Source organism: Polypterus senegalus, chromosome 7 (assembly GCF_016835505.1).
Source record: "Polypterus senegalus isolate Bchr_013 chromosome 7, ASM1683550v1, whole genome shotgun sequence".
In the NCBI taxonomy this organism is placed as follows: Eukaryota; Metazoa; Chordata; class Cladistia; order Polypteriformes; family Polypteridae; genus Polypterus; species Polypterus senegalus.
In genome coordinates this window covers 32860034-32873277 of record NC_053160.1, presented here as the reverse complement: position 1 = coordinate 32873277, position 13244 = coordinate 32860034, and the positions used below count along the sequence as shown (strand labels likewise).

Below are 13244 nucleotides of genomic sequence, written 5' to 3'. Positions count from 1 at the left end.
ATGACACTTTGTGGGTTACTTATCCCATTTGGGCTCCAGTTCTGGAAATCAAGCAATGTTATTATGTTGCATGCATAAATTCCTCTTGCTTAGCACACACTATAGAAGGTTGTTTATGTAATAAAATTTATTTAATGTTATATATGAAGACTAGTCGGAGAAAAAATATTGCAGTACTGTATGCACAGTATAACATTTTAATGTGGTTCATTCAGAAAGTCTATCTTCCAGTGAATTACTGCATACATTAAATGGGTGACAAGAATAATTTTGTTGTGTAAATGAGTGAAAAATAAAAAAAAATCTAGATGACTGTTTAATTTAACATTCATCCATTAGTTTTGAGTATGCCGAATTGTCATTCAGAACAGTTTTTTTTTTTAGTTCTTTATTTCACCTTATACAGTTTCTTGTATTAGGAATTTGTTAGCTTTCGCAAACCCCTTGGGGTCATAGCGCAGGGTCAGCCATTCTACAGCGCCCCTGGAATAATTACAGGTTAAGGGTCTTGCTCAAGGACCCAGCAGAGTAGGATCTCTTTTGGTAGTGACGGGGATTCAAACCGGCAACCTTCTGGATACCAGCACAGATCCTTAGCCGCAGAGCCACCACTCTGCCCTAAGTTACAACTTTTAGCATTTAGAGGCTATGGCCATAAGAGCTCCTCATATTTGGGTTAGATCATTTAAACTCATTCTTCCTTTAATAATTACGTAAGCTGTGCCAGAAAGATTGAGCAGATTGGTGGATCATAATTTTCAGTATTCAGGGGACTGGGCAGTCTAATGGTCTGGAATCCCTACAGATTTTATTTTCTTCTCCAGCCGTCTGGAGATTTTTTTTGTTTTTTCTGTCCCCCCTGGCCATTGGACCTTACTCTTATTCTATGTTAATTAATGTTGACTTATTTTATTTTCTTACTGTGTCTTTTATTTTTCTATTCTTCCTTATGTAAAGCACTTTGAGCTACTTTTTGTATGAAAATGTGCTATATAAATAAATGTTGTTATTGTTGTTTAATCAATGTGTTGGTTTTGCCAATAAAGGGCCTTAATCCTTTTGCTCTGAAGCCACAAAAGTATATCTGGTGTACCAGCCAATTGAGTATGTTTGCACTTTTTTAGCATGTTGTTGTATCTTAATTATTTTCTTGTGTTTTTTTTTTCTTCCTATGATTTCTCTTGTCATACTGGTTCCAATACTATCCATAGCAAATATGTCTACTCAAAGTAGTTGCACAATATGAATTTTCTTTATGCATTTTCTTCATATAAAGGACTTGAAGATGCAAAGGAATTATCAGCTTTTGTCATCTATGTTTGTAAGCCAGATACCGTTGAAGTGATTTTTAAACATTTAATATGTTCCAACATCTTCAGTTCTTGCACATTTTTCCTTTTTAAGGACACAAAATTATTGTGATTTTTTTATAATTTTGAATAATGTGGTGTGTTTGTGGTCTGTAGGAGCTACAGTATTTGCACATTTTCTGAATAACTCAATGGAATTACTACGATTTGGTTTATATAGAAGTATGTGCTTATTTATGCCAGCAACTTGATTTTTATTATCACATAAATATATGGAAGTAAAGACTGAACTACATGAATATGTTGCATTTTTAGGCCTTCCTGGAGTTACGGTGGACTACCACTCAGACACGAGACCAAGGAGTTAGAATGAACCATATTAGAACAGCTTTTATTTACTTCATCCCTTTGGCATCATAACTTTAGTCTATGTGAGCAAAATAAAAAACACATATTACCTATAAAGTTCAGGTTTATTGTTAATGTGCATGTTAAACAGAGTGTACATAATACAATGAAATTTTAACTTCCATGTCTTCTCAGAACAGTAAAACCAGCATAAATATGTCAGACAAGGGTTTGAAGTTTGGGGTACCAGACTGGTAGTCCCTTCTACTAGATTAAACAAAAATAAGACAGAAAACAGAAATGACAACTATTTGTTTCTCAGACTACAGTCTCTAAAGTACTTATCCTCATATGCACTTGTGTATCTGGACGTTCCCTTTCTTTTTCTGTTCTGGTTAAGCCCAGTTTTCCAGTATATAATCAGTTAACTTAAAGTGGATCGTGGGAGTTCTCTTGAACTCTCCCTGATCCCAAAATTAAGCCAGAGGAGCCAAACTTACATAAAAAGGGTCATTTTATCAAAATAAAATAATGGACAACATACAGTTAACTGCATAAATATTAAATAATAACTTTGCATTGATCTCATTCATCTACCTGTCCATCATTTTGTAATAGTTTTTTTCAGGATCTGGTCTGTGTGTAGCCAATGCTCTTTCCAGTAGTAAAAGACAGTCAGTAAGATCCAGAATATTAATACATTCAGAATTTATGTTTCATTCTCATTAATAGGTGGAAACCTAATGAATGCTGGAAAGTTGTTAATTGATTTTGAAAGGATTTGTTGTGTGTTCTCTGCAGTAGCCTATGTGAGTACAATAATGAACCTTTTACTCTGGTTCACCGCAACTGTGAACAGTTTGCTTTGTTAAATTAGTTAAAACTTTTTTTTGTTGTAAGTGGAATAGTGTGTAACATTTCCCATTGCAGCTTTAAACCCATCATATTTACTTTGTTGTTGGTTTGGTTACTCAGGCAACAGACATTTCTGTTAAGCCTTGGCTCAGTAGAGCAAAATGCATACTTTAATATTAATGTATTGTTTATTTAAATTATAAACCTTTTGAAACTGGACTATTCACAGTAGGTTTAATTATAGCTGCATTGAAAACGTGAAAATAAAAAAAATATTACCAAAAACTGTATTTTTACAGTCTTCCTTTCTTATGTTTCATATTAGCTTGGCACTGAAAATTTGTATTTTATTCATTTTACTTTGGCTGCTTCATTAAAAACAAATTTAATTGCCTCAACGTATAAATAATGTTTCACCAAGAGAGTGCTGTCCTGAATCCTAATGCACTCTGGAGTAGTTTGCCATTTTGTAACCAACATAAACAATATGCTAGACTTGACACGGCCTTTAACCTTTTCTGGTAGTAAGTATTTACAGTACTATATATGGGTTGTCAGCTGGCGTCTATTGTGCATGTGAGCTCAAACAAAATGTATTTTCTGAGTTATTTGGTGCCTGTTTGTAACAGGTTTGAAGAGAGAGATGATGCACATAAAAGCATCTATTGGGTCAAGTTGGATTAGTCAAATGCTGGGATTCCCCAAGCCATCCTATAAAATATTTAGGGAGAAAGTATGTAAAATTTGTATCTTTTGTGTTTCACATAATGCTTACTTTTACATTCCTTGAATATGGGCAAAAATCTCTTCTATTATGTAGAAGCATCACTATGTAGTTAACTCATAAAAAATAAATAAAATAGCAGCTGATAAAAGGCAAATAAAGTCTTAGTGAAAATAATAAGTAAATGTTGAATTAGAAAGAAATGGGTATTTATCAGTTTACAATGTTTTGTAATGGTTTTTGCACTTTATTATTATGCTCAGTTATAAAATTTGCTCAATGCCCATGTGTTAAAAAGTATCCAGAACTCATTGTGGAAGGAGTAGAAATATCAAAAAGTAAAGTATCATGGTTTGGATCTGTAGAAACAATCAGAGCACTTTAGGAAAATGTTAAAAGTAATGAAACTCAAAATAGTTTAAAAGGTGTCTATTTTGTCTCAAAAAATATATACATTCTTTGAAATACATCGTCATTACTCATTACCACAGCTGTGCCACGTCCCCAGTTTATAAAGGGAAGCATGAGTGCGAGAAAGGGGTATTGAGAAAGGAAAACACAAAGAAAAGGCAGGAGGCGGAAGGAGCCAGTGTGGGAATGAGTGAATTGAAGAGAGCAGATTTGAGGGAGAGAGAGCAGGCAGTTGGGAAGAGGAGTGTTTGTTTTTTAAATGGGAAATTTATTTATTGAGCTGTTTATTTTTTTGAGCACTGCACTTTTGGAATATTTTGATTTGTTTTTATTAAAAGCATTGAGAACTTTGGGCACCTTCCCCCTGCTTCATGTGTGTTTTGTCCTCATCAGCAATGCTCATCCGATTACGTTATAGATAATATCAGGTTCAAGAGGCTCCCTAAAGAAAATGAAGAGTGAGCAAGGAGCCGACCCGCACCTTCACACTGAGAAAGTAACAAAAAACTTAATGAATGAGCATATGATGGGTTTAGGTACAAATACGTATGTATGATAATACCCAAAGCGGTATTTCATAGTTTTGTATTTGTATTGGACAGTTTTTTGTTTTATTTTCATCACAGACAACAGCAGTTCATTGTCAGATGCCTTTAAGAAAAACAAAGATCGTCCTACTTTTAGTGCTGCTGCAAGACTTTCAGCCATGTTGAATGCAAAGGATGAAATATATGCCAATTCTATGGTCGTGGAGCAGGTGTGTAACATTTTCTATTTATTTATTTATTTATTAAAGTTGTGGAACCTGCTACTGATTTAATATTAGTTCCATGCAGAAAATGTAAGTAATTAACAAGAAAGTTGTCAATAATAAATAGAAAAAACTTTACTGAACTTTATTCAGGAGGGCCCCAGTTTGCATGAAAACTTGCACAAAAGTGTAATACCACTAGGGTACATCAAATTTGAATTTCCTTCAAAAGATTATTAATTGAGTGGATAAGGTTATAAATTGAGTAGATAATATAGCAGTGAGTTTACAACACTTGTACTGTCACTATTCCACAGTCAGAATGCCTCAGTGGTACATGTGTCAGTCATCTGAAGTGAGTGAGGTCCATTAGGATTTAAAACCTTTGATTTTATTAGACTAAGCGTCTAGACGAATGTATTGCAGTTTCATATACAATATATAACAATAAAAAGATGATAGTCACTTTCTTGATGGGAAAGCCCTCATATTGTCTGGAAAAGCTTTGTGAGGGTAAAGAAAAGCAATACCAAGGAAACAAAGACAAATTTTGCATAAGACCTTCTCAGTACTTACGTCAAGGATTTTCTACTAGTAAGAAGTAACCACCACAATGAATCTTCATACAGTATGTCATCTTGGTGAGATTTCATTCTATGCATTTATTTAAAGGGTATATTCTCTGCCCAGTTAATTTTGGATGGCCATCGGGTTTGAGTAGCCTGTTTTATTGATTTTTAAAGTCATTTTTAATAATGATTCCTACATCTCCCATGGAAGATTTGACCTCCAAGTTTGCATGTGGAAATTTACAGATAATATGACACATTGGTAGGGAGAAAGTACAGGGCACCATCACGTAAAAAGACTATCATCTGTGCTGCTTCTTTGGACCATTTAGACCATGTAATTATACATCAACTAGGTCATGTTTCCCATTACATGATATTTTCCATAAGAACAACTACCAGACCTTTAGTCTGACCAGAGAATTAGGTACAGTTTATACTTTACTCTTCATCACATTGAAATCAGACATTTACTCATATGCTATAAATTATATTTCACCGTTTATGTTGTATATTTTACATTATAAATTTTAAAATAATACAACTACAAGAACCAAAGCTGATATAACATTATGCAACTTCTAGTCATGGGGTAAGTCAGATATTCTGATGTTTAAACTAATGAAAATTGCTGCCCATGTCCATTTTACCAACCTAATGCCAATCTTTCAGCATAGTCAGGCTTGCACATTTTTCTGATAGCCAATAGTGTGCTACATGACAGCCCTTTACAAAGGGTTTTCAGCTACAGCACATTCAACTGCAGTCTTGAACATTATTTTTCCTTTTTTCCCCATTCTGCTTTAGTATGTAAAACAGAAGACATCAGAAAGATGAGCCTATGTTCTGTTGTCGAAATTCAAAACATGTATTTATTCCTATAATTCCTACATTATATGCATTGGACTCTCTGATGAGCATTCATTGGTTGTCAACTCTCATGCACATATAGCATGCTCCTACAACTAAAGGCAAAATCAAACCTGTGTGATTTGTTTAGTAAGTCACAGACTAATTGAACTGAGTCGCTGGGCATGTCACATTAGGCACGATTTCCTCTGACACAATAAGATTATGCACAGTAATGTGACATTATGTCTAATGTGACATAATGTAAACAATTATCTACTCCTCATAAAGTGCTAAAATTAGATAAACGTAATCTTAGGATGCAAAAAACTCATTAGTGATTTTATTTTAATATTAGCAATTCAACAAATAATACCGCATGCAGAATCATGTGTGAAAAAGTAAGAACACCCTTCCTTTTTTGAAAAGCCAGAAGCACTACCAAAGTGCAAAGTGGTCAGCAACCAGTTGCTTGGGGCCACATCAAAGAGGAAAACAGACAACAAGGAAACCATAGACTTCCATTCATCCATCCATTATCCAACCCACTATATCCTAACTACTGTGACTGTGAACGGAGTACGTAGAAAAGAAGGAAGAGCTCCCAAACAGCGCTGAAGAAAAACGCATACAAGCTTATTCATAAATGCAGCTACTGCGGAAACAAAGCACGGTGCAAACCGTAAGTTTAAATTAAATTTATGGACACGCTCACGCTGCCGTTTGTCATGCCTTCGTCGAATACTTTATTCGCGAGATACAAGTTTAATGAGAAGACGCGAGGTATAAACGAGACTTTGGATCACTTTGTAATGGAGTTAAAATTGCTGTAGCGAGAAACTTTTAAGTGCCGGGTCTTAGCTAACATTAAATAAAGTCGTGGACATCGCAACATCACACAAGAGAGCAGCTCACGTGAACTGACTGAACGCAGTACGAGTGATCACTTCCATGCATCAAACCTGTTCAAAAATCGCATTACACAATTGACAAGGTAGGAAAAGAATATGCTCCGAGCTTAGCTCCACAGCTAACGCGGTCTTGTGGAAGCACGCTGCCACCAAATACTCACAGAAAAATCCACAAGTTAATACACACGCTGTCTCTAGAGTTGCTCCACACTTAATGTATTCCTCGCATCCCCGTTATACACTCTGATCTCCCATTTCAATTCAGATGCCTCCACTTTCCAGTAAGGCTTTGATTCAAGATGACAAGTATTAAATCTCAGGGACAGACCCTACAAAAGGTTTCCATTGATTTCAGGCAAGATTGCTTTTTTTCTTCTGGACAACTATATGTTGCATTCTCAAGAGTGAGCTCGCACAGCTTCGTCATATTACAACCGGAGTGCTGAACTGACAACGTGCTATATAAAGAGAACTATAACAATCGTAATAAACGAACAATAAAACAGCGGAGAACCCATGGATTAAATAAAAAGGCAGCTTCCTTGGCGAAGCAAGGAAAAAGGATGGCCATATATATCGTTCGTTTATAAAACAGCGGAGAAGCTGTGTAAAGGCTGCTTCACAGCAAACCAGCGGAGCGACTTATATGAGCAGGCAGTCAGCTAAAGAACGGAATCAATAAATATCTATAATCGTAATAAACGAACAAAAAATAGCGTACAAGCCACGGATTAAATAAAGGAAATGGGTACATAAGCAGTAAAGTAAGTCTCAAATGGCAACACAATAACTATAGCAATCGTAATAAACGAACAATAAAACAGTACAAAACCGCGAAGCAAGGAGAAACGACGGCCTTATATGGCGTTCGTTTATAAAGCAGCGGGGAAGCTGTGTGAAGGCAGCTACACAAAAAAACAGTAGAGCGCCACACTCTGAATGTATTCCTCGCATCACCGTTATACCCTCTGATCTCCCATTTCAATTTAAATGCCTCCAATTTCCAGTAAGGCTCTGCTTCGCAATGACAATTAATGTCTCAGGGACAGACCCTACAAAAGTTTGCCATTGATCTGAGGCAACATTGCTTTTCTCCTGGACAACTATACGTTGCATTCTCAAAAGTAAGCTCAGTGCACAGCTTGGTCATATTACAACCGGAGTGCTGAACTGACAACGTGGTATACAAAGAGATCCTTAACAGATAGTTATTGGTATATTTTCCCTCAGTTTAAAAAGGTTTTCTTTTCTTCTTAATAAAAATTTAAAAGCAGTACTTCGTCGCTGTGAAGCGCAGGGATTTTGCTATATACTGTATATATATGTAGCTATGTATATATATATATATATGTATGTATGTATGTATATATGTATGTGTGTGTATATATATTTATGTAGATATGTATATATATGTGTATATATATGTGTATATATGTAGATATGTATATATATGTAGATCTGTATATATATGTATATAAATGTGTCTGTGTATATATGTATATATATATATATATATATATCTATACTAATAAAAGGCAAAGCCCTCACTCACTCACTCACTCACTCACTCACTCACTCACTGACTCACTCACTCACTGACTCATCACTAATTCTCCAACTTCCCGTGTGGGTGGAAGGCTGAAATTTGGCAGGTTCATTCCTTACAGCTTCCTTACAAAAGTTGGGCAGGTTTTATATCGAAATTCTACGCGTAATGGTCATAACTGGAAGCACTTTTTCTCCATTTACTGTAATGGAGATGAGCTTGAACGCCGTGGGGGCGGAGTTTCGTGTGACATCATCACGCCTCACACGTAATCACGCAGCACATAGAAAACCAGGAAGACCTCAAAAAGCGCTGAAGAAAACATGCATTATATAATTGAGAAGGCAGCGAAACAATAAGAAGCGGCGAGTGACATATACAACCATATTCATGAGTTCTGCTACTGAAACAAAGCACGATGTAAACCTACACTTTAAATTAAGTTCATAGACAGGCTGCGCTGGCGTTTGTAATTTAGTGCCTGCCCATATAAGGCCGTCCGTCAGCGGCAATCCAATAGCAAACTGCCACTAAATATTCACGGGTGAAGGACTGTGTTTATGGAGAGGAAGATGAGATGGTCAGGGTGGTGTTTGACACAAACTCAGCGAAACTGCGAGAGAAAGTTTTAAGTGCCAGGACTAAGGTAACATTAAATACAGCCACGGACATAGCACGAGATGGCACCAGCACAGCTGGGAACCTTCGATGCATGTACACCGAGCGGCTCCCTGAACTGGCGCAGTGCACAGATAAAAGCAACAGTTCCAAAGAGCGCTGAACAAAAACCGAATTACACAATTGAAAAGGCAGCAAAAAATATGAAGCGTCTAAAGCATATTCATAAATCCAGCTACTGCGGAAACAAAGCACACGGTGGAAAAAGTCAATGTCCGCTAAAGGAAGACAGTGTAAAAAAACCGTGCATGCAGTGTGTCAGGTCTCAGATAAAGAAGAAGACGAGCTGTTTATTGATGCAGTAAGAAACGAATCGATGAAAGAAACCTGTCATCTTTACAACGATTGACAAACACGGAATGTAACTTGAACACAACACATCCTACAAATACGAGCCTGATTGAAAGAAATAATGATAATCAAATCCTTGATGACAGCAACACTCAGTAACACTCACAAAACAAATACTGTATATTGACAGTCATGTTACGTTATTTTTAAAATGTTCCCTTTTCTTTTCTAGCTTTTTTAACACACTACTTCTCCGCTGCGATACGCGGGTATATATATATATATATGTATATATATATTCCGATCTACATACTCGAATAATGGATACTTTATTCGCCATCAATGATTGTTTTGGTAAAGCCATACTCAGTGTATTCATTAGATGAACGGTAAAAAAGTAAGAGCGAGGGAGGATGCAGGCTGTAGTGCGCGTCAACTCTATCTGAATTGCGCGATCACATTTCAAAAATATATCTTTTCAAGTTCTATTTAGTCCATATTTGTCAAACTCAAGGGCCACGGGCCACATCCGCACGCGTGTAATTATATCCGCCCGAGATCATTTTATATACTGTATTATTGTTATTAATGGCCCAGGTATATGAAGCGCTGGTAACACAATAAACTACAGATCCCATAATGCAGCGCTTCAGCTGCCTTGCCGAACACTTATTGCGAAGCTAGCTCACTCGATGCTGAGAGAAAAGTTCATTCTGAAAATAGAGCCTTTAAAAGCGATGGGAGGCTGAGTATATGTTTACTGAACCCGTGTGTCTCATTTGTGGAGCTAATGTGGCTGTAATTACAGAATTTAATCTAAGACGGCACTATGAGACAAAACATCAGGGTAACCTGAATGCAATGCAGAAGATACAGAAAGCAGAATAATTAAATAAGAATCTGACACTTCAGTGGACGTTTTAACCCGTGCACAATCACAAAGTGATTTCAAGTGAAGCTGCTTTTATGAGAGACACAAATGCACCAGTGCAACTTTCCCCTCTTTCCCTGTTGCCAAGTAATGTTAAACCAAGTCGTCACTACGGTGTTCCCAAATCACGCACTTTGCTGATAAACTGAGCGCACTGAGTTTGCACGCGCTTTGGTGACTTTGAAGAACAAAAAGTCCGTCTACATGCGGCTCGAACCTTGTGCATGTTTGGTAGCACATATCTGTGTGAGAAGCTCTTCTCAGTGATAAAGACTAACAAAACAGCACACAGGAGTCGCCTCACTGATGAGCACCTGCAATCCATCCTGAGAATCTCCACAACACAGAACCTCACAGCAAACAGAAACGAACTTGTGGCCAAAAAAAGATGCCAGGCGTCCAGCTCTAAAATGACATACAGTCATGTGAAAACATTAGGACACCCTTTGAAAGCATGTGGTTTTTTGTAACATTTTTAATAAATGGTTATTTCATCTCCGTTTCAACAATACAGAGAGATTAAAGTAATCCAACTAAACAAAGAAAACTGAAGAAAAGTCTTTTCAAGATCTTCTGTAAATGTCATTCTACAAAATGCCTATTCTAACTGAGGAAAAAGATAGGACACCCTTGCCCCTAATAGCGAGTGTTACCTCCTTTGGCTGAAATAACTGCAGTGAGACGGTTCTTGTAGCCATCTACCAGTCTTCAACATCGGTCTGAGGAAATTTTACCCCACTCCTCAATGCAGAACTTTTTCAGCTGTGAGATGTTTGAGGGGTTTCTTGCACGTACAGCCCTTTTCAAGTCACCCCACAGCATCTCAATGGGATTCAAATCTGGACTTTGACTTGGCCATTCCAGGACTCTCCATTTCTTCTTTTCAGCCAATCTTTGGTTGATTTACTAGTATGTTTTGGGTCATTGTCATGTTGCATGGTCCAGTTCCGCTTCAGCTTTAATTTTCTAACTGATGGTCTCACATGTTCTTCAAGCACCTTCTGATACACAGTAGAATTCATCGTGGATTCTATGATGGTGAGCTGACCAGGTCCTGCTGCAGCAAAGCAGCCCCAAACCATGACACTTCCACCTCCATGCTTCACAGTTGGTATGAGGTTCTTTTCTTGGAATGCTGTGTTTGGTTTACGCCAAACATGTCCTCTGCTGTTGTGTCCAAATAATTCAATTTTGGACTCATCTGTCCAAAGAACATTATTCCAGAAGTCCTGGTCTTTGTCAACTTTATCTCTGGCAAATGTCAGTCTGGCCTCGATGTTTCTCTTGGAAAGCAAAGGTTTCCTCCTTGCACACCTCCCATGCAAGTTAAACTTGTACAGTCTCTTTCTGATTGTAGAGGCATGTACTTCTACATCAACAGTAGCCAGAGCCTGCTGTAGTTCTCGAGATGACACTTTAGGGTTTTTGGAGACCTCTTTTAGCATCTTGCGGTCTGCTCTTGGGGTGAACTTGCTGGGGCGACCAGTCCTGGGCATGTTGGCAGTTGTTTTGAAAGCCCTCCACTTGTAGACTATCTTCCGGACAGTGGAATGGCTGATTTCAAAATCTTTGAGATCTTTTAAATCCCTTCCCAGACTCATAGGCTGCTACAATCTTTTTTCTGAAGTCCTCTGACAGCTCTTTTGTTCTCACCATGGTGCTCACTCTCACTTCAACAGTCAGGAGCACACCAAACTAAATGTCTGAGGTTTAAATAGGGCAAGCCTCATTCAACATGCAGAGTAACGATCTACTAATTATGTGCACCTGGTGTGATATACCTGTGTGAGATCTGAGCCAATTTAAGAGGGAATACATGTGAGGGTGTCCTATCTTTTCCTCAGTTAGAATAGGCATTTTTGTAGAATGACATTTACAGAAGATCTTGAAAAGACTTTTCTTCAGTTTTCTTTGTTTAGTTGGATTACTTTAATCTCTCTGTATTGTTGAAACGGAGATGAAATAACCATTTATTAAAAATGTTACAAAAAACCACATGCTTTCAAAGGGTGTCCTAATGTTTTCACATGACTGTATGAGCAAAGACAACTGAATGATTTGATTTGTTATTGCTGAAAGGAACACATTTTATTTATATTTCCAGGTTTTGTTATGCAGCATGTTCATATTTGAATTTGTATAATTTTGACAGGATATATTTTTATGGAGAGCAAAATCTTTTGGGATATTTAAAATCTAAGTTTATTTTTTATATAAAATTACATAAGAGTAAAGAAATTTGAATGTTTGTTCTTTTAATGTTTACTTTATTTCTAACTTGTATAATTTAGACAGGATATATTTTTATGGAGAGCAAAATATTATAAGTTGTTTAAGGTTTGAGTTGATTTATTCAGGAATAATATTCCTGTCTGTTTTTACCATTCCTACCAAAGATATTTCTGTCAACTAAATAAAAATTCCTTCTATTTAAAATTTAAATAGAACTTGAACAAATACGATAGTTCATAATATCCACGCAGACTTGCACATAAGAGCGGGAGTTATCCGTTTTAACAAGCAGCGTATTGCACTGATACGAAATAGCTGTGTGTGTATATATGTAGATATATATGTATATGTATATATGTTTATATATGTGTGTGTGTGTGTATGTATATATATATGTATTTGTGTGTATATATGTGTGTGTATGTATGTATGTTTGTATGTATATGTATGTGTATATATGTAGATATATATATATGTATGTATATATGTGTATATGTATAGATATGTATATATATATGTTTATGTGTGTGTGTAAATATATATATATGACAACAACACTCATCACTCACAACAGTGACAAAACAATTACATTGACAATCATGTTACGTTATTTTCAAAATGTTTCCTTTTCTTTTCATTGCTTCTTTAACACACTACTTCTCCGCTGCGAAGCGCGGGTATTTTGCTAGTATATATATATGTGTGTGTCTGTATGTATGTATGTGTATATATATATGTATGTGTATGTGTGTATATATGTATATTTATCTGTATGTATGTATATGTATATGTGTGTGTGTATGTATGTGTGTATACAGTATGTATGTGTATATATATG

General features: G+C 36.4%; 1 protein-coding gene across 6 annotated transcripts in view; it reads left to right on the top strand.

Moving 5' to 3' along the window:
• The window catches only part of arhgef28a (Rho guanine nucleotide exchange factor (GEF) 28a), a 255985-nt gene that overhangs the window by 88502 nt on the left and 154239 nt on the right, over positions 1-13244 (top strand). For all 6 annotated transcript variants that reach the window (XM_039758444.1, XM_039758443.1, XM_039758447.1 and 3 more), the window contains one exon: positions 4275-4405. In XM_039758444.1, coding sequence (XP_039614378.1) covers positions 4275-4405 — 131 coding nt within the window. The remainder of the gene's footprint in view (positions 1-4274; positions 4406-13244) is intronic.